Raw genomic sequence first — 22,651 nt, forward strand, 5'->3', positions numbered from 1 at the left:
CAGCTTTTAAGAAACTGATTCAATTGTGAATGGCTTCTTAAATTCTAAAGTACAAACAGTATAAGAATGAACACAATGGAAAATGTACTTCTATCTCAAGTAATTATTTTCATTTGTGAAAAATAATTGTTTAATAAATTTCAGAATGAGTTGTATCTAAAAGTTTTCTTTTTCTAAAATTATCTTACTCTGTCAGTGATATAAAATAATCTGTTGGTTCAAGTAGATAATTTTGCAAAATAAGAGGAAAAAAAGGTTGGAATAAAACTCCTTCATAGCACAGGGTATAAAATCATTACTCAATCAATTATTCAGCGTATGAACTTTAAAGATGAAAATAGTTATAATTCATAAATCAGGGTATTTAAAGGCAATAATTTACTAAAACAACATGAAAATAGGAATGGCTTTGGTACAAATAAAGAACACCACATTAATCTGATAATAATAAATAAGAAATTGAGTCAAAGTTATTCACATATATAAAATTAAATTTAAAAAAAAAAGATACACAAGACTACAAGACAACACTTAACATCTTTGACTTACGATGTTTTGACGATTTTATTAAATTAGGACTACTTGTTGTCTTGTAACCCATGCTATCACCAAAAGCATAATGTCGATTATGTGCCCCTTTCTTTCCACTAACTCTGTGGGCATCATTGCTAGAGTACCCAAAATCAGCAGCAGCTTCTTGAGATTTATATGGTCCTCTACGATTAGAACTTTGTACATCAAACGATTTCTGTCGGTTTCTATTCCTAGAAGACTCAAGCGGCAGATCAATATTATCACTGTTACCAAAGTAACGATATCTATCCATGTCTGAATCATTATCATCATTGTAATAATCGTATGATGGATGAGGCCGTTTACGATTTCTTAACATTTCAACATTATCATAATAGTCATTATAGTCTGGATGATACTCCCGAGGATAAACATTTTGATTGTTCCTATGGTTTTTCCGTAGATTATAACTGTCTCTATTATTTAATTGATATAATTTACCATCATTACCTTGTTTTACTGTTGGTACTGGAGTTGTGGTAGTAGTAGTAGTAGTTGTTGTTGTAGTTGTTGATGGTCCCTCGTGACCCTCAGGACTACCCATGTGACCATGGTGAGAATGGGCCACAGCTTCTAGCTTAGGATTAGGTGGCAGTTCAACATCTGAACCAGCAGGGAGGTTTTTGATTAGGTTTGGAATGTTGTTTCCTGCACATGTGCGAGATTGTAATCTAGTCCCAGCTGGTGTGTAGTACATTATGTAAAAGTTACACATTTCATCATCAGCAGTAGATCTGTAAAAATAGACCAATTGATGATTTTGCAGTTTAAAAACATCTAAACTTACCAGTTGTCATCTAAATATAAAGTGTATTGTTTTAGTCTTTTTGATTTGATTTGCCTTGATTGCAATCTAATCTAAATTGTTTAAAATAACTATGTCACTTCATTTTTTTTTAACAATATGTGATAGCAATTTCTCAAACATACTTAAAACTAAATGTACTTACCCAATATATGTATTTCTATTTCTTGACATTGAATTATAAGTACATCGTCCAACCTGAAATATATGTAAAATTCATCTATTCCATTTAACATCAATGCAGTTAAACTTCATAAAGAAATATAACCCTATTGATAGAGGATCCTCCAATACAACTAACTCAGTTTAAAAGTATCATTATTCCTAGAGGAATAAAAATATTCAGTGACAGCTATTTGAGGATTAATTATTATTTGTTGGGTACCAATTTTCGTGGAATCCATAGGGATAGACGAACCACATATTTTAATCTGTGTCAACATCCTATTGATATTACACCAAACATCACAAGTCCCAGACACCACATCGAAAATTTTTAGCATCTTACAACAGACAGCCGTACTATTCCCTACATGTGCGACAACCATACATTTCACAACATTCCCTACCCATTTGGAAGCAGTACCTCCTTCAGAGTGAAGCCATTTGAAATGGTATGGAATATCCAGTGAGGTGTTGTCTATTTTGGAAAAGATACAAACAATTTGTAAATAACTTTCACTTTCACTTTCATTTTAATGTCATCAAACCAACAATTGTGACATGACATAACCAAACACGAACTTCATTCTACTACCATGTACGGAACTCTAACAATCATAATTGGATAAACAGATCAACAAGACAATGACAATTCTATAAATAACTCATTTTATTTTTAATCTTTTATTTTTAATTTCTATTTTCAATTTCTACTTTCATTTCTATTTATATATTTGTTATCACTTCCGCTTTTATCAACTTCCAGAAGTCCACATACAATGTACTTCAGGGATCATTTTTCTTATTGTAACCATGATAGCGCTACTCATGTGGTGAAACATGTAGACATAATAAATTCTTTATTATTTCGATATAACGTGGGAAGTCTTTATTTTCTATAAATTTATGTACCTGTAGAAAGACAACTATTGAATACCACTAGGTATCTACCCTAACTTTACCACTACCACACGTAGACCACTTCAGGGGTTCACTGTACCCATCACATATTTTAATGCTTAACAAAGTACAATTTCTTTAGACTTGAAAGCAGACTCAGCTAAAACCACGAAATCAAATATCCTAGAATTTTTGTTTATCCCAAATCCACAAAAATTGGAATCCAGGAAAATTGGAATCCATGAAAATTAGAATCCATGAAAATTGGAATCCACGAAAATACATGAATACAGGGTATCAGAATATAATTCTTTCAGTAAGCCTTATTATATAGTTATCTTTCAGACCTTAAAATTTTCAAAATAAGTAGCATACATTCTTTTTAGTAAATTAACTGATAAAATGATTGTTCTGATCTCCTCCAACTTCGTAAAGAATCACACTTATAATTAAATTTAAATGTCTTGTCATTACATTTTAAGAATTTTGGACAAAATATTCTTAGCATTACTTTTTTGTCCTCAAACAGTTATATCGAAAACAAACAACCTATTCAAAAATTGAATGGAAAAAAAGAAAACATTGTTTTATACTTACCAAATAGTCACCAGGTTTTATAACCACTTTACTCTGAACTGGATAAAATGACTAAAACAGATATATATAATTATTAAAAGATCAGTTTAAACTGATAATCATATTTCTAATAGCTAAGTGGCAAGCAAATAAATGTAAACAACTTACAGGTAGCAATTAATCAAAATCAATTGGTTTTATTATTTCTCATAACTGAAAACTTGTTTAGTTGCTTGTGTATTGATTCTATAGATTTATTTCATAAGATCCAAAAAAATTACATTACATGGGCCTTGCTCTACAATAAACTGTTAACACAGAGATATGTCTCACCTATTTATTTTGATAATGCAAATGTTGAAATTAAAATAGCAATACTTTAACATGTAAGTTATGCAAATATTCAAAGTCAATGAACCATGACTGAAGGTACAGGGCTAAACAATCTCCATGGAAATGAGATATGCAATGCTAATACAACTGTAAACCAAATACCATTGACTTTTCATAAGTCGTTCCCTTTAAACAAACCTAAACACAAACATTAACTTGTAAACTATGTAAAAGTTTCAAAGTCCATGAAACATGATCAGGGGTGGGGCTATATAATCTCCATGGAAATAAAACTTGCAAATGCCAAAACATTTGCATACCGAATATCATTGACTTAACATTAGTGATTCATCTTAAACTGACCTAATCACAAACTAATACATGCAAACTAAGCAAAAGTTTCAAAGTCAATAGACCATGACTGAGGGGTAAGGACCAAATATTCTCCATGAAAATGAGATGTGCTAATGCTTATACAACTGCATACCAATTATCATTGACCTACCACTAATGGTTCCCCTTAAACTGACCTAATCACAAACTAATACATGAAACTAAGCAAAAGTTTCAAAGTCAATAGACCATGAATGAGGGGGCAGGGCAAAATAATCTCCATGGAAATGAGATATGCCAATGCTTATACAACTACATACCAAATATCATTGACCTACCACTAGTGGTTCCCCATAAACTGACCTAATCACAAACTAATACATGTAAACTAAGCAAAGTTTCAAAGTCAATAGACCTTGACTGAGGGGGCAGGGCTAAATAATCTCCATGGTAATGAGATATGCCAATGCTTATACAACTACATACCAAATATCATTGACCTACCACTAGTGGTTCACCATGAACTAGACCTAATCAGAAACTTATACATTGTTGACGCCGCCGATGCTGGAAACAGCATACCTATGTCTTGCTTTTTGACTCTGTCAAGGCGAGACAAAAACTCATTCCAATCACAGTTTTTTTTTTTATCTTTTTCTTTACTGAAAACATTTTTTTCAACTATCCAATCTTACCTCTATTGGTTTAGTGAACTATGACAATCAGAAATATTTTAAGATGATGATAATGATAATGGATTGATGTTTAACATCCAGTTACAAATATAACTTGCATATCAGGACAAGAACATGCTAATGTGATATAAAAATGGATCATACCTTATACTAGGGCCAAACTTTGAGCCAGATTTAAAAAAAAAAAGGCCAACTTACAAGGAAACAGTCCTTAGGAAGATATGTCAATTTGAAATTCAAACTTGATCTGTATTTAGTGGTAATAAGCAATATGTGTAAGTTTCAAAATATTTGGTTGAGGCAAACTAAAGTTAGAGAACGGAAACCAACTTTGGGACGTACTTACGTACAGACGGACAAGGGTAAAACTTAATGCCCCCTCCGCTACGGCGGGGGCATAATAATCTGAATTTGGTAACTCGCACTAGACAAGAAACAGAAACAGCTTCTTCATAAAATTCATATAAACCCACAACCTCCCACACATAAGAAGAACATGTAACCAAGAGATCACTAAGAAGGTTGAAATATTACAACTGTTTTATTGAAATATTTACTATCAATCAGACAGTCAATGTAAGACTTTAAACAATGAAAGAAACTTAACCCATAGTACAAACTCTAGATGGTCCCTCAAGTGAACACAGAATGACTATGTCATCAATGTTATTATTCTTTTCTACATATGTGATATTACACCAACCTGTGGCCATTGTGGATTCCCTTTACCAATCATGTTATATCCATTGGTTGTCCTGTTTACTTGGTAACCAGAGATCACTCGACCTATAAGCCAAATTAAATTAAGATTGTTTTATGTATGTTTTAAAGTTTATGTATATAAATATGTATCAATCAATATGTGACCACAATAATAAAATGAATAATTATTTCATATAACAAATACAATACATATATATTCATATTTTCAAAAATCTTATAGTTTTAACTATTGATTCTCCTTATGTCACATCTACTTGCTAACTTACCTACATTTTTCACTAGAAGATTTTAAAGTCATTTATATAGGGTATATTTGTCACATAAGAAAATAATCAAATGATATTACCCAAGAATAGGCAGAAAAGTAATATAATCTACTTTTATTATTTGTTGGCTAATTATAAAGGATAAATTCTAGTTTTAAAATGAATATCTATTCCTTTATCTAGTTTCATTATTAATGTTCAAAACATTTTTTCAAATAATATCAAGGTTCAATGGTTTAAATCACATGAAGAGTGAATCTATGCCTTGAAATATCTTCCAACATATATATGTAAACCTCAGATCTGTGTACGGCCTCAAATCTGTGTCCGTTTCTCAAATCTGTGTCCCATCGTGACGTCATTCGATAATCTATGTCCGTTAAAAAAGATATGGCCTCAAATCTGTGTCCTATTTTCAAATTTGTTTTCAATCGTGACATGATTCGCAAATCTATGTCCGTTAAAAAAGATACGGCCTCAAATCTGTGTCCTTTTCTTAAATCTTTTTCCAGTTTGTTTTGCTAATAAGTACAGACTTATAGGATTTTTGTTTTTATACAGTCATTTCCCATAATTCAGTGTTAAGTTGGGATGTGTTCTCCATGTGCATGATGTGTGTGCTTAAAAAATTTACATTCGTGTGTATTTATTGTATGATTTACATCTTATTGTAAAACTACAACATTTTCAAATTGTTTGCTTTTCTTGATCCCGTGTTTAATTGTTTCTGTAGTAAAAATCGTTACGTCACTTTACTCTTTACGTCTTGATAACAAATACGAAATATAAGTTAATAAACAAACTGAGACAAAATGACATCTGTATAACAGCAACTAAATTTACATGTACGGCCTTCAACAATGAATTAAAGCTATTCTGTATCGTAAGCTATAAACACATACCGATTTACAAACGTTTTGTTCAATGTTTCATTATACTTGATGACGTCTTGCTATGTCTTACGTCACCCCATTTCGATAAAGGACATAGATTTGAGACAAAAATGGCAATAGATTTTAGTCAATAAAGGACATAGATTTGAAACAATACAGGACATAGATTTGAGACAATAAAAGACATAGATTTGAGACAATAAAGGACATAAATTTGGAACGTCTATGACGCAAAATTTAAAAAGGACATAGATTTGCGGAAAGCACATAGATTTGAGGCTTACATATATAATAACTTACTTAAACTATGAGCATGTGTTCTGTATCCAAATGGGTAAATATTACCAGACGATTTAAATTCACAAGAAATGTCTGAATGAACTTCTGAAATATCAAAATACTTAAATTATATTTTATGAATCTGCAGTGGAAATTAATACCCCTGATGCACAAATCACTGTAAATGTGGATGTTTGTCTGATTTCAATGCCTAACATATTTGCACACAGTTAAATACCCTCTTCAAACAATAAATGTGTCCTCAATATTGTTCATTTGTACAAACAACTTCTGTGGATGGTATTTTTGTGCATCTCACCAGATCACCAAATAAGTGAAACTTTCCATGTTTACAATACTGCAATCTTCTATCATGGTTGCAACTTTGAAACACAGAATTTTTGGTTTGTATGCAAATTTTGAAATTGATATACTAAGCCTGGTTGACTTTTCAAAGTAACTTGACCATTATGCCAGTTACTTTGTCACATGACAACACCTATCAATATTCTAATGGTTTTCCCTCTATCACAGGGTAAGGTTTTTTTTTGGTTTTTGGATGACAATTGGCAAATGAAAACAATTCAAAAGGAAGAGGCATCCAAGTCCTCAACAACTTCACAACTCAATGTTCAAAATTTTCTGATGATGGTTGAACCACTGATCAAAAGTATGGTCACAAAAAAAAATTTCTACCAAATTGTTGCTTTATATCATATTTGTTTTTCGTTTCTTGTTTTGTACATAAATCAGGCTGTTGGTTTTCTTGCTTGAATTGTTTTGCATTTTGTCATGTCTGGGTTTTTTACGGGCATGGCTCATTGTTGAAGGCAATACAGTGACCTAAAATTGATAATATCAACATCATTTGGTTGTCTCATTGGCAATCATATAAATCTCTTTATTTCACAAAAAAGGACATACAACATTTCACAGTAAGTTAAAGAATAGACATCACTATAACACAGCACTACAAATCTGACATTACTAACAATTATCAACTTACTTTTCTGTTGAGGTCCTATAACTGTACTATATGAGAGCAATAAATAAATCCCTGCTTCAAAAAATTGTCTGAAACACAAGATATCAAAATCAAAATAAAGTAAACTATCTGATATACCATGTATACCAGAATATCAAAGTTTAGAGGAAAATATATGGTTTATTCTTTTACACTACATTGCAATGATTCAAATAAATTACTCAACAATGGTTGGAAAGGTTGTAATGTTTCAGTAAGTTACAGGAACAGTAAGGACATAAGTTGGAAAGTTCAGGAGATATTATTATATGGTCTTTTTAATTATCTGTTATTGCTTTGCTTATAAAATGAAGGGATAAGCAATGATTTCATACAACATATGAACAAGTTTGTCAAGCTGCACCACATTTACTTACAGAATAGCAACAAAAGAACATTCGATTCATAACTAAAATAAACTGTCATCACAAAAATATGTCTCACTTTTTTCTAATTTTGATTATGCAAATGTTGAAATTAAAATGGCAATACTTAACAAGTTAGGCTAATATTCAAAGTCAATAAACCATGACTGAGGTACATGGCTAAACCATCTCCATGTAAATGAGATGCGCCAATGCTAATACAACTGCATACCAAATATCATTGACTTATTATAAGTTGTTCCCATTAAACAAACCTAAACACAAATGCTAACTTGTAAACTATGTAAAAGTTTCAAAGTCAATGAACCATGAAGAGGGGGTGGAGCTATATATCTCCGTGGAACTATATATCTCCATGGAAACGATACTTACAAATGCCAATAAATTTGCATACCAAATATCATTGACTTAACATCAGCAGTTCATCTTAAGCTGATCTTATCACAAACTAGTACATGTAAACTAAGCAAAAGTTTCTAAGTCAATAGACCATGACTAAGGGGGCTGAGCCAAATAATCTCCATAGAAATGAGATATGCCAATGCTTATACAACTGCATACCAAATATCATTGACCTACCACTAATGGTTCCCCATAAACTGACCTAATCACAAACTTTTACATATAAAATAAGCAAAAGTTTCAGTCAATAGACTATGACTGAGGGGGCAGGACCAAATAATCTCCATGAAAATAAGATGTGCCAATGCTAATACAACTGTATACCAAATACCATTAACCTACCACTAATGGTTCCCCATAAACTGACCTAATCACAAACTGATACATGTAAAATAAGCAAAAGTTTCAAAGTCAATAGACCATGACTGAGGGGGCATGGCCAAATAATCTTCATGGAAATGAGATGTGCCAATGCTAATACAACTGTATACCAAATATGATTGACCTACAACTTGTGGTTCACCACAAACTAGACCTAATCACAAACTAATACATTGTTGACACCGCCGATGACGCCGGAAACAGCATACCTATGTCTCGCTTTTTGACTCCGTCAAGCGAGACAAAAACAGTCTAATTTTTTCTGCCAAAAAATTTACAAAATGAACTAGAATAAGGTGATCTTGTGATCACATATATCCCTGATTGCAAAAACTCTTTAAACAGTCAATGCCAAAACCCAAATTCAAATAGAATTAACCTCTATTTTATGTTTCCTTTCATTGTGGTAAAATCAAAAAAGATTTTGACAAAGAGTACTTTCAATATATATATAACCTGAGAAACTAACCTGAAATTAAAATTCAAGGTAACTAAGGGGAATAACTCTTGAATGGTAAATGTCAAAACCATAAAAATTGAAATTGACCTGTATTTTATGGTCCATGATATAGTGATTATGTTTCAAAAGTGTGAAAATGGAAGAAAAGCCAACTATTAAGGTACCAAAGGGGTACAGCTCTTGTACAGTAATGACAAAATAATCAAAATTTAAAACTTTTGACGGATGGACAGATATGTGCATCAGGATATACCCCCTCATTGAGGTGGGATATAAGAAGTTGGAGTCAGTTAGAAGGCAAACAATTCATAAATATATGTTATATACAATCATTGGTTCCTAAAATATTAAATGTTAAAGAAATAAAATAAGACAATTTTGCTGAAAAATAAACATACAATATATAAACAAATTCCAAATTGAGGTCAGTATGTAAGAATACACACTTTTTATCCAAACTTAGTGAAAATCTATATGCCACTGACGTGGCAAGCATAGAATTATCTAATAGAATACTGGACTTACTTCTGATTTGTAACATGTAATTTGATCCCTGAACGGTCTGGTTTATCACCTTCTACAAAAACACAAGTTTTTATTGCATTTATGTGTAACCTGCATTTGATTTTATACTATTCAGTCATACATAATTAGTGTGGCAAAGCAAGTGCTTGGTGATTTCTAACATCATAAAGACTCTCTGAGTAAAGACTCCAAGTTTCATTTTCTAAATCAACTTGAACAGAATAAGTCTTTAGTATTATGTTTACATAAAACATTTATTGCCAAGCCTTTATTACAATTTTATTAAAGTGCTGTCTCATTGTATGTACCCTGCATCTCATTTTATTCATCATGCAACACATTGTGAAGATAGTGTTCAAATATTTAACTGAGGGCTGTTGAATTGAAGCATATATGGAGCCCATGGAAGGCACTTTCAAAATCTTGTTATAGCCTTCATTTACATTTTCACTGTACTTGACACCCACCCATAGTTGAGATTTTAAAGGGCCTTCCTGGGGGCCAATGTATGTTTTAATGGAACAGCACGTATCTCCTAATTTTATACTGAACATGTGAAGTAATAAAAAAAATGTGTATATAGGACATTGTCAATACTTTATCAATATCAGCACTGGTATCTGTTAACATAATAAACATACCTGTATACATGTACAGTAGACAATAAAAGGTACAAAATATCTAAGTTCTCTATGGAAAACAAGATTTAAGGGTTATGATAAACAAATGATAACGATAAAGTGACTTACTTAAAAGAGGCTTAGCATAATGTATTTGTACCACTATATATCTAATATTAGAACTTCCTGAGACATGGAATCCTACATCTGAAATATTTTAAAATATGATTAATAGTAAAACATTGTCACACATCCAATCCTACAGCTAAAACAACTAGATGTGTCAGAACAAAACGAATGGCCTGCTTGCAAATTTTCAAAGTCCAAAGCCCTGAATTTCAGCAAAACTCAGTGGAGCGGAACCAAATGTACACTTGAACTGTAACTCATCATAGTAGACTCACATACTAAAAATCAGCTCAATATGTGAAGGTGTTTAGAAAAAAAAGTCTGTATAACTGTTCGTTGCGGAATGATGGAATGACAGAATGAAGGGTAAGGGTAAAACTATATGGCCCCGACCACAATAAAAATATTTTACAATACATCCAGTGTTCTCCCCAGAAGTTTTGAATATCATCACATTTGGTTTAAAAAAATACTGTATTTTTTTCAATGTCATTTGTTGTGATGCAGCGATGAATGCTCTATTTCCTTTATGATATATATGTTTATATTGTTCAATTCATACCTGAGAATACAATTAAACTATAACCATGATAACAGTTGTTTCAGTTTATGTTTTCTATATTCATTTATAGTTACAGCATTATTTTTTCCTCTAGGGCCAAATAAAAATATATGTGTGGTTCCAGTTACCCTATCTACCCAACTAAATGAATGAATGAATGGTTTATTAAAGTGCAACTTGTAAATACACAATACTAAATATCAAGTAAAAAAAAAGAACTGTTTTTTATTTAAAAAGGGAAGAGAAAGTATGACATATAGCAATAAAATTTCAATTAAAAAACTTTTTTCTTTATCATGTCTATGAAATTCATTGTTTCATGGTATTCAATGAATTAGTCCCAGTTGTTTCTTTATATCAAAATTATGTATATTTTTAACAAAGTTAAGCTACTTTAATCAGTAAATTGAAACAATGCATTTTCAAAAAGGTTACATTTAGCAAGGAGATCTAACAAATAGTCTGTTAATGCTTGTAGAATGTGTAGTTTTCTCCTTTGGGATATTTTTTTCTGTCTACTGTGCCATTTGTGCATCTGTAGTTATTATCGTAAAAATGAGGAGTTTTGTCATATCTGGTCCAGTTGCAATCCGTATTTTACATAAATATTTCAATTGCGGCCGAAGCAAAAATAATGAAAATAAACAATGTTTGACAAGAGATTGGGATTGAATATGACGCTTTTAATGCATTAAATGGATGAAACATTAACTAAAGCCAATTATGATCACTTTCTAAAGAAGTATCAAACTTATTTAGCTAAAAAAAAAAAGATTAATATATGCTCTCGATGAACAAGTAGTACCAGTAGGGAAAGAAAGTAATTTTGTTGAAAATTGTAAAAATATACGACCAAACCTCTTTTCTGAAGAGGTAAATCGTTTGTATCTATGAATTTCCATTATGCAAACGTAAATTTCAAAATTTTTTTATGATTTTATTATTACATTTTCTCCATGCAATATTTGTGATTGGACCATGTGGTATAAGTCATCTCACAAGTGGGCCCCACAACTGTCAGCTTGAGGTATTCGTATCCAAACAGTTATCACCCAAAGGGCAATTAACACCTATTTAATCACTCTAAATTGCCTCCATTGTCCGACTTGAAGGGATTACAATTAAAGGTGATATAATTTTTATGATCACAAGCGGTAATTAGATGAAAGTTCAAAATTTAGGACATTGTTTTGCGATAAAGAGACAAGTAAAATAGCATCCTCAAAATAATTATAGCGTCGCGGAAATTATTATAGCATCACGGGAAATAAATATAGTGTCTCGGTACCGCGACGCTAAAACGGTCTGGGGAAAACACTGACATCTAAAAGCAGAACTTTGTCACAAATCAAATCCTACAGCTCTAAACAAATTTTAGTAGACAAATTAATCAGAAATACTTTCGGTTTTTTTTTAAATAGTTTCGTAAATGGTGATAATGATGATTCCTTGCGAAATTCACTGTTAATTACTGATTTTATGATATAACCTTCCATACCTTGAAAATGACTTATGTTCTGGAACTTTAACAAGAACCTATAGGAATTTGCTTTCAGGTAAGAGTTTCTCATAATACTGGATATATAGTAAAGATGTATTGGAAGTTGAGGTACCTTTTTCAGCAACCTTTTTGTGCTATGCATATATTATTTCAGTTTTTACCTTGTTTGTTCAGATTTTTTATCACCCCCTATCACATCATCTTTTTTCAATGAAAGCTTAACTTTAAACCCTGACACACATGTAAATAATGTCTGCAACAGCATTAAATCTACACATAAGATCTTCATTACATATATACAAGTAACTATTCAATGCATATAAACATTTCCAAATAAAGACTAACCTTTAGGCAAAGTAAGTGGTGGGGCATTCTTTGCCCAAGCAAATAAAATTTGTTCTGTGGACTTGCAAATCTGGCCACAATGCCTGTGATATGAATGGTACAAAACATATATATTAAAACATACAGTATTTTGGAAATTATATTTTTTTTAAATACAAAAAGTGTAATAATGGTGTTTATGTTTCAGTTTCAGTTATATCAAATGAAAGCTTAAAGTTACTGTGTGAATTCTTTTATTTGTTTTGTCTTGAAATTTCCAGTGCCAATTGGGATTTGGGACGTTTATCTGATGCCTCACCTTCGGAAAGGCTTTAAATGGCTTAACAAAGAGGTCATTAATGGTAAATTGAAAGACAATATTTCTTATCCTTCCCGAAATCCCTCATTTTCCAGCAGAAGTAAAAAAAATCTGAACTATTCTTCAGGTTCACAGATTTTGAAAACCTGTTTAATTGATTTGTTGTTTAAATGGTTCTTGTCCTGTAAATTCATGAAATGTTTGCCACTGGACATATCTAAACAATGTTACAAGGATCAATCAATCAATCAACTGAAAGTTTTAACAGGATAATATTGATATCATCAGTTATAAAAATCATAAGCCTAGTAACTTCGATGAGTTTTCTGTCTGAATTTATGTACATATATAATATTCGTCCAAATTTTTTTATTTGGGTTTAAAAATACATTTGAGAATGGTAAATTGGTTAATGTTCATTCTGATTAAAAGCTTCCTATATAACTTAGTTTGAATAAATTAAAAACACACATTACCATGTAGGATCACTTTTAGCTGGTTCTGAACATCCAAATAATAAAATATGATGAGCTTGACCAATGTCTTGTATTGCTTCAAATTGGACTAAAATTAAACAAAATAAATTGTGTTTTAGAACATTATACAACTGATGATACAAGTAAACAATATTCACAACTACTTTTGTTCTTGTACTTTTCTTTGTATATGTGTACATGAGGAATATATTAAGAACGTATTTTTATTCATGGTGTATTTATTTTTCTTAGAATTCTTGTTTATCAAAATCAAAAATTTCAATATTAAAAAAATGTTTACTTGTATTATTTTCTAAGTGTATTATCTGAAATACCAAATTTAAAAACCTGTTTTCAATTGAATTCTTCAAACTAAGAAAAAATTAGCCTCCCCTTATTATCCCCCCCCCCCCCCACCCAATCTAATAATAGAAACAATTATTTTTATGCTCTGTGTTCCTTACCAGTTAAATCATCAAGAATATGATACTACTTCTGATGGGACACAGATGATGCCCCCGCTGGCATATCATATAAAGTTATAAAGGGACATAACTGAAGAACAGTAAAAGTGACGCTACCCAAATTTATATTTGATCTGAGTTTTGTGGTAATAAGTATTGTGTATAAGTTTCATAAAATTTGGTTGAGGCAAACTTTAGTTAGGGAACGGAGAAGAAAAATTCAGCAATTTTTCCATTTGTAAAGGGGCATAACTCTAGAACAGTAAAAGTGACACCACCAAAATTCAAACTTGATTTGTATTTTGTGGTAATAAGCATTGTGTATAAGTTTCATAACATTTGGTTGAGGCTAACTTAAGCTAGAAAACGGAAATGAAAAATTCAGCAATTTTTCCATTTGTAAAGGGGCATAACTCTAGAACGGTTAAAGTGACGCCACCAAAATTCAAACTTGATCTGTATTTTGTGGTAGTAAGTATTGTGTATAAGTTTCATAATATTTGCTTGAGGCTAACTGAAGTTAGAGAATGGAAACGAAAAATTCAGCAATTTTTCCATTTGTAAAGGGGCATAACTCTAGAACGGTTAAAGTGACGCCACCTAAATTCAAACTTGATCTGTATTTTGTGGTAGTAAGCACTGTGTATAAGTTTCATTACATTTGGTTGAGGCAAACTAAAGTTAAAGTATGGAAACGAAAAATTCAGCAATTTTTCCATTTGTAAAGGGGCATAAATCTAGAATGGTTAATGTGACGCCACCTAAATTCAAACTTGATCTGAGTTTCTTGGTAATAAGTATTGTGTATAAGTTTCATAACATTTGGTTGAGGCAAACTAAAGTTAGAGTTTGGAAACCAACTCTGGGACATACGTACAGACGGACAAGGGTAAAAAAATTAATGCCCCCTCTGCTACGGCGGGGGCATAAAAATAAACAAATTAGGCTCTTTTATAAAAATACACTATGACTGAATGGCAGGGTGTCCTTGTAATCTTTTTTTAATACACATTTATCTATCACAAATAGTTACATTTATATTTTCATTGTTTGTTCATCTTTCTTTTGAGCCATTGTCCCAAACAAATTGGCATTAATTATAGAAAGTGCTTCAATATAAAAGTAAAGATAAATAAATGGAGAATGTGTCCATAGGACACAGATGATGCCCCCACTTGCATATAACGTAACATTATAAAGGGGCACAACTCGAAAACAGCAAAAGTGACGCTACCCAAATTCAAACGTGATCTGTGTTTTGTGGTAATAAGCATTGTGTATAAGTTTCATTACATTTGGTTGAGGCAAACTAAAGTTAGAGAACGGAAACCAATTTGGGGACGTATATATGGACCAACAGACAAGGGTAACACTTAATGTCCCCTCCTGTGATGGCAGGTGCATAATAAAAACCTGAATAGTTTTATTTTGTTACCTAATGTGTTTACTCTATCTTTTTAAAATATGCCTTAATTATAACCTTCATTTAAACCTTATGATCAAAAAGATCATTTTATTCACAGTGGTTTGAACCACAAAATAAAAATAACAAGTATTGTTTTTTTTGTTTTTGTACTATCAGCATTCACTTTACCTATAGACGACTTTGACTTTCAAATTCATGCACTTTCCCATAAATTAACTACATGTATGTCACAATGTTGATGTTATGACATCACAGTAAGAACCAATTGTTTGATGAAGCCAACCAGTGTAACTCATTCATAACAAAACAAATCTAAAATGGTGTGTACATGTTTGTGAAGAAAACTTATTCAAGTTTACCCCCTTTAAGAAGAGCTTGAGATAATATCTTTTTAAAGATGAAAAAAGTCAAGTACAAAAATCTGCATACAAGTCAACTGTTAAAATATCAAAAGTTTGTTATACTTAAATCAGTATTCTAAGTTTATATAACATTATACAATGAATGTGATTTATGCTGTTGAATAATTAATGCTAGACATTAATCTTATCAGTTCAATTGGAAACTATGTATATATTTTTGTTTTTTTCTCTCCAATAAATATGTTTACACAAATTTGTAAACAACTCCTTAGGCACCAAGGTTTCATAACTGTGAATACCACAAAATCCTGTCAAGAATTACCATGTCTTCTGAATAAGGAAGTGAGGATATTGACAGGAATTTATTATTTTGATCTCCACAATCTATGAAATCAATTTCCTACCACCATATACATAACATTATGCATCATCAATCTTGTAGTCCATATTTTTATTATGATTATTTTCCTACACTTAATTACAATCTATATGAATCTAGCAAGTCTGTTCAGTATTGGAAACACTGGATTGTACAATTAGTTCAATAATCAGAAAAACAAACAAAACATATAAAAATAATGTTGGCTGTTTATTCAAATTGAAAAGAAAATTATGAGATACCTTACTACATGCATATGTATAACATAAAAAATAAACTGTTTAGAAATATGTCTAATAGCAGATAAGAATAATTTAAAATGAGTTTATGATATATTTTACAATGTTTGTAACCCCAAACCCTCCCTTGTAACACAAAATTCTGAAGAATATTTCTTAATTCAACTAGTTCATGGAAAGGGCATAACTTACATAAAACTCATAAAGGAAGCCAATTTTCTGCATAATATAATTGATTATCTGCCCACCATATCAATAGTAAGGATTTTACACAAGGAATCGATTATCTTAGCTGTATTTAGCAAAACCTTTCCGAATTTTGGGGCCTAGTGCTTTTCAACTCCGTACTTTATTTAGCCTTTTAACTATTTTGATTTGAGCATCACTGATAAGTCTTTTGAAGATGAAAAATGTGCCTGGCATACAAAATTTTAATCATGATATCGATGATGCTTTTATTTACAACCACTGGGTTGATGCCACTGCTGGTGGAGCTTTCCTCTCAAGGGTATCACCAGCCTAGCAGTCAGCAATTCTCTTTTGACATAAATTATCATTTATGTTGGTCATAATTATAAATTAACTGTTTACAAAACTTTGAATTTTTCAAAATACTAAGTATTTTTTACCCAAGAAATAGATAGCTGTATTTGGCACAACCTTTCAGAATTTTGGGTCCTCAATGCTTTAACTTGTTCTTTATTTGGCTTTTCAACTATTTTGATTTGAGCATCACTGATGAATCTTTTGAAGACCAATTGCACATCTAGCATACAAAATTTTAATCCTGGTTTTTACGATGAGTTTAATCATTGTACATAGAACTTAACTAAATAGGAGAGCTATTCCTATCAAAACACCCCATATGTGGTTTATAGGTGTTCAATGTATAGGTTTCAATTTTTGTAAATGTTCAAACAGTCACTATAACAGTATAGTTTCTGATCTAGTTTCCACAGAGCTCTTTAGAAGGGAAGCTATAATATGATGTATGTTCTATTTCATGGTATTGTACATGCAGACTGAGATTAATTCAGTAACAATTTTACATGATTACCATGATTACTGTATCTCCAATAAACAGAACAAACCCATCATCATAAGATGTCTCAGTTACTAGGTGCAATGACTACGAGAATTATGACAGGAAACTACTTAATAAACATGCATTCAGTAGTATTACATTTCTACTAGTGTTCCTCAAATGAAATATATTAAGTGGATGGGATAAAATCTGTAACCCATAATTAATATATGTCAAGAGTTAAATTCTTAGTAAAGTTTTTTAATCTTAAAACAGATTTTGAAAATAACTCAAGAAGCATCTTCTAAATTACTCAGATTTTGGACTGTTTTCAGTTTGGGGGCTCGTTCTTTACTTTTTGGAAACTACATCAATTGGCAAATTGAACTATTAAAAAACTAAGAAGTGTAACTGTAAGAAGAACCTGACCATTATATTGCACATTACAAACATGTTCAGCAATCTGAACCCTAAAGATTTAAGTGAAGTGAGCTACAACAGATTATTCCAGCATCTATCACCATTATTCATGCATGTCTACAGAGACAGAACTTTCCAATACTCAATCAATAAAATAGCCTGATTCGTGACAATTTTCCTCAATGGAAGGACCATCGCTCTAAAATCGTTTCCAAATGAAAACACCATTTCCTGTAGCTTGGAAATTAACACCTGACTTTTGTAGTAAAGATCAGATCCATTTTCAGCATAATGTTGACCTAAACAATGTTTCCAGGTGACTGGATCATTTTTATTATTTTCTTGACCAATCTAACAGATTTGATCAATCAGATGTAAAACAGAATGATAAAATAAATATAATTTAATTTTTTAATGCAGAGGACATTAATTTCTATTTCTGTCAACAGATATCTTGCTACCGTCAATAGCATCTGGTTAACTATTAATTCTGAAGCAAATAACTGATGAATTTAATTACCACTGTGAATTTGTCATTTGCATCACCTTCGTCAACACAGATTATTTACCACTACTCTGTAACCAATATATGATAATGAAGTATTGATTAGAGGTAGAAAACTTATTTAGATTCCAATAACAAACCCACTACAATTTCTTTAACAAAACTTATTCTAATAAAATTATTTTTAACCCTTATATGTCTTGTTTTTCATAAAACCAACAGAAGTGGAAATCTATTATAGAATACATGCAAAAAGACTATTACAGTATCTACTGGTTAGAAATCTACAGCTAGACAAGCACTGAAAAGAAATTGTATGACAACAGTTTTTTGTATTGGAAAATCATAGCAGTTCAATTTACTGTATTCATCCTAATTTAATTTAAGGGGTATACCGGTTAAACCTTCATCTTACATTGCTACTTAATAATAACATGTCAACCATCTCCCTAACCTTGGGTAGTGGTGTTATAACATTAATACGAACATTTAAGAATGAATTGTTTTGTCTCCTGTGTACTATTAAACAATCTATCAAACAGAGAATGTATTTTATTTGTAATATATTGTGTTTACTACACATTGCTACAAATCAAGTGTCAACATCTAACATATGTAATTTACATATTTGCATGTTATTTTGCATGTGTAGTTGACCAGTACCTACCTATGTATGTATCTCCTACAGGTAATCGATGTCCACTGCATAAATATTCGTCATGCTGAAATAAATAAAACATTAAAACTAAAAACATGAAAAGAAGAAAAAACCTCTAGTTGGCAAGTTCATGTACATGAACCACATCAATGTAAAGAAGCAACAAAAAATAATTAACATTCAATTCAAGTTGATCAAGTTTTGAAGCTTTGGACTTAAGTAAATGTACTTTCAAAATGTAGTATTTAGTTCAAGAATAACTGTATAATATATGTACAAGTTCCTACCTAAAACGAAGTGGTTCTCTGATCACTGTTCAGAAATTTCAAGGTTAAGAAAATTTGTAAGGGTTCCACGGAACCCAGTGTCTCGCCTACTTTTGCTGATGTCTATGTTTTCAGTGTCCAAGTTTGGTAAAAATCCAGGATGGTTTATGAATCTAATGAATGTTTTAAAAACTTTAACTGCAGACTGTGTGTAATGTTAACTGGAAGAAAAACTAAGTCCATTTATAAGTAATATACGGAAAAACAGGAAATAATTTTTTTCAATCTAGATACTAGCTCTTGATCATAAACAAGCTTCTGTCCAAGTTTGGTACAAATCCAGGATAGTTTAAGAAAGTTATTAAAATTTCAAAAACTTTAACCATAGAGAAAATATTTGTGGACGCCCCCGACGACGGAATGTAGGATCACTATGTCTCACTTTTGCGACAAAAGTCGCAGGCTCAACAAAAGTGTATAATATAAACCTTTATGCAATTTCAAAGTAGGCCAGACAAAAAATGAATGTGCTCAGAGACCACCCATTCCCATTAAAATAAAAAAGACCCACCCTGATTTTACTGATAATTTGCAATTGACATGTTAATTTTTTCAATGCATTTACTGTAATAACTCTCTATGGTTAGGCACATACAAATGTACTGTAATAACTCTCTATGGTTAGGCACATACAAATGTTCTGTAATAACTCTATGGTTAGGCACATACAAATGTTCTGTAATACAAATGTAACTCTCTATGGTTAGGCACATACAAATGTTCTGTAATAACTCTATGGTTAGGCACATACAAATGTACTGTAATAACTTTATGGTTAGACACATACAAATGTACTGTCATAACTCTATGGTTAGGCACACTGATGGACACTTAAAACAACCTATATATATGCCCCTTGGAATTTAACAGTGTGGACTGTGTGGTATATATGGTATATACATTATTAACATTGTACATGTAGCTAGAGATCATTTTTTTAAAGACAGATTTGTAAAATCAAATTACAGGAGCTTTAGATCAAGCGCAAAAAAATCAGTTAAAAAAATTACTACATGTATTATTTTTAAATTCTCATTTTCTCTTTAAAAAAACTGAAATTTTCTCGCAAAATGAGAAAAAACAGATGGACAGACTGATGGACTTCCCATCACTATACACTGCTGCTTTAAAAAACAGATAGATAGACTGATGGACTTCCCTTCACTATATACATTGTACTGCTGCTTTAAAAAAGAGGGTCATAGTAATTATTTGTTACATCTTTAAAAAAAATGTACATCTTTTGTAACCTCTTGTATCTAAATTTGAGTCAAAAAGCATCATTTCAAGTTAACTGAGGTCAAAGAATTATAATCAGCTGAAAAATAACTTTGTATTAATAACAAAATCATCATACATGTATATGAAAATTATTGAGGGAATTTATGGAATAAAACCCCTCCTACCCATGCCTTACTAAAGAATATATGATGGAATGTTTCTAATCATAAGTCAGTATTCAAATCTGACCTTTGGAACGCTGCAAAAAAAGTCTGACTTACCTTAGTGACATTTGCTCCCTTCATTGTGATATCTATTGACTGTGAAATAACTGCTTGTGTAAATCCAAAGTCAAACAAACAAATTAACGTCACAAAAACATAAATAAACATATTTAAGTCCACAGAAGCCATGATTCAGTCTTGTCTTGTATAATTCACTTGAAAATATAAGTTGCAGAATAAGCTGTTCACTTAATTCCAGATAGTATGTTCTGTTCTTTAAAGATTAACTGTATCAAAATACTTCAAGAGCCATTTCTGTAATAAAATGAGATTAAATTTCTTTAAGATAATAACATATCCTTAGATTTTGTTCAAAGTATTACAAATTAACTGTGAAGCAGACAGACAATGTAACAATTGTGCATGTTTGGTCGGGTTGTTGTCTCTTTGACATATTCCCCATTTCCATTCTCAATTTTATGTGTAGTCATGTGTTACGTAACATTATTGTTTTCTTTGGTAATTAATTGAAGCAATTAAAATTTTCATATAAGCTATGCCATCTATCAGATAAAGATACAAATGTGCAACTTCTTAACATACGATAAGAAATAATAAATGTGTTACATGTCAGTTTGATGTAAACAGAGAAACAGGATATATAACAACAAGTAGACATAGATAAATACATATTATAACCAAGCTGTACCATATAGATATGATTAATTCCTTGTATATTTAATAATTTTTTTAACCTAATCCCTACATTTTTTTTAATTACATATTTATTTGCAGGTGATATATATCATGTATATACAACAAATTTAAAAAAGTATAAAACTGAAAATGCATCTTTATATACTTCTTTCATCAGTATTGTAAAATAAAATATTTAAATTATAACAGCATTCATACATAAAATTGAGAATGGAAAAGGGGAATGTGTCAAAGAGACAACAACCCGACCAAAGAGCAGAAAACAGCCTAAGGCCACCAATGGGTCTTCAACACAGCGAGAAAATCCCGCACCCAGAGGCGGGCTTCAGCTGGCCCCTAAACAAATATTGTACTAGTTCAGCAAAAATGGACGTCACACTAAACTCCGAAACATATAAATGAACCAAAATTAAAAAAACAAACAAGACTAACAACATGAACAAAGGCCAGAGGCTCCTGACTTGGGACAGGCACAAAAATGTGGCTGGGTTCAACATGTTTTGTGAGATCTCAACCCTCCCTTAAACATGATGTATGCATTTCGTAATCCACATGTATGTAAAAATCATATTCATGTACATACAAAAATTCTTTTATTGTGAGTAAACATTAATTATATTTGTTCAATGGAGGAGACAATTCTAATTATAAGTTGTATAGCCTATATTTTTGTGTCTGATCCTTTTGACATGTATAAGTTTGACAATAAAATATGTTAAAACTAAAAAGTATTTTTTTTAAATTTTCAATTATTCATTTATAATTTCTGTAACAGGCACTAATTATTAAATTTTTTAAAGTGCTTTAAATATTGTAATGAATGACTAAATATAGAACACTAATTTATGTCATTTCCCTTTGTAACTAACCAATTCCCATCCTAATGTATGTACTCTTGTATACATATAGTTACAATGTAATTCCGTTTCAGACATGGCATAATGTCCTTTACTTTTAATTGGTCAAACTTTCTTTGTCGTTTTCATATTGTATACAGAAACAGCTAATGATAATAATCTATAAAAGGGATTTGGTAATG

The 22,651-nt window shown here is 31.2% G+C and overlaps 1 protein-coding gene across 4 annotated transcripts in view; it reads right to left on the reverse strand.

Annotated features, from left to right (window-relative positions):
- The window catches only part of LOC127734125 (peptidylglycine alpha-amidating monooxygenase-like), a 46,362-nt gene that overhangs the window by 18,443 nt on the left and 5,268 nt on the right, over window positions 1-22,651 (reverse strand). For all 4 annotated transcript variants that reach the window (XM_052243797.1, XM_052243799.1, XM_052243798.1 and 1 more), the window contains exons 2-13: window positions 20,953-21,210; window positions 19,134-19,188; window positions 13,648-13,735; window positions 12,874-12,956; window positions 10,466-10,543; window positions 9,717-9,768; window positions 7,545-7,612; window positions 6,560-6,643; window positions 5,081-5,163; window positions 3,038-3,088; window positions 1,524-1,576; window positions 1,024-1,307 (exon numbers count right to left, since the gene is read on the reverse strand). In XM_052243797.1, coding sequence (XP_052099757.1) covers window positions 1,024-1,307; window positions 1,524-1,576; window positions 3,038-3,088; window positions 5,081-5,163; window positions 6,560-6,643; window positions 7,545-7,612; window positions 9,717-9,768; window positions 10,466-10,543; window positions 12,874-12,956; window positions 13,648-13,735; window positions 19,134-19,188; window positions 20,953-21,084 — 1,111 coding nt within the window. In that variant the 5' untranslated portion in view covers window positions 21,085-21,210. The remainder of the gene's footprint in view (window positions 1-1,023; window positions 1,308-1,523; window positions 1,577-3,037; window positions 3,089-5,080; window positions 5,164-6,559; window positions 6,644-7,544; window positions 7,613-9,716; window positions 9,769-10,465; window positions 10,544-12,873; window positions 12,957-13,647; window positions 13,736-19,133; window positions 19,189-20,952; window positions 21,211-22,651) is intronic.

This window comes from Mytilus californianus, unplaced genomic scaffold, assembly GCF_021869535.1.
Source record: "Mytilus californianus isolate M0D057914Y unplaced genomic scaffold, xbMytCali1.0.p SCAF_3, whole genome shotgun sequence".
NCBI lineage: Eukaryota > Metazoa > Mollusca > Bivalvia > Mytilida > Mytilidae > Mytilus > Mytilus californianus.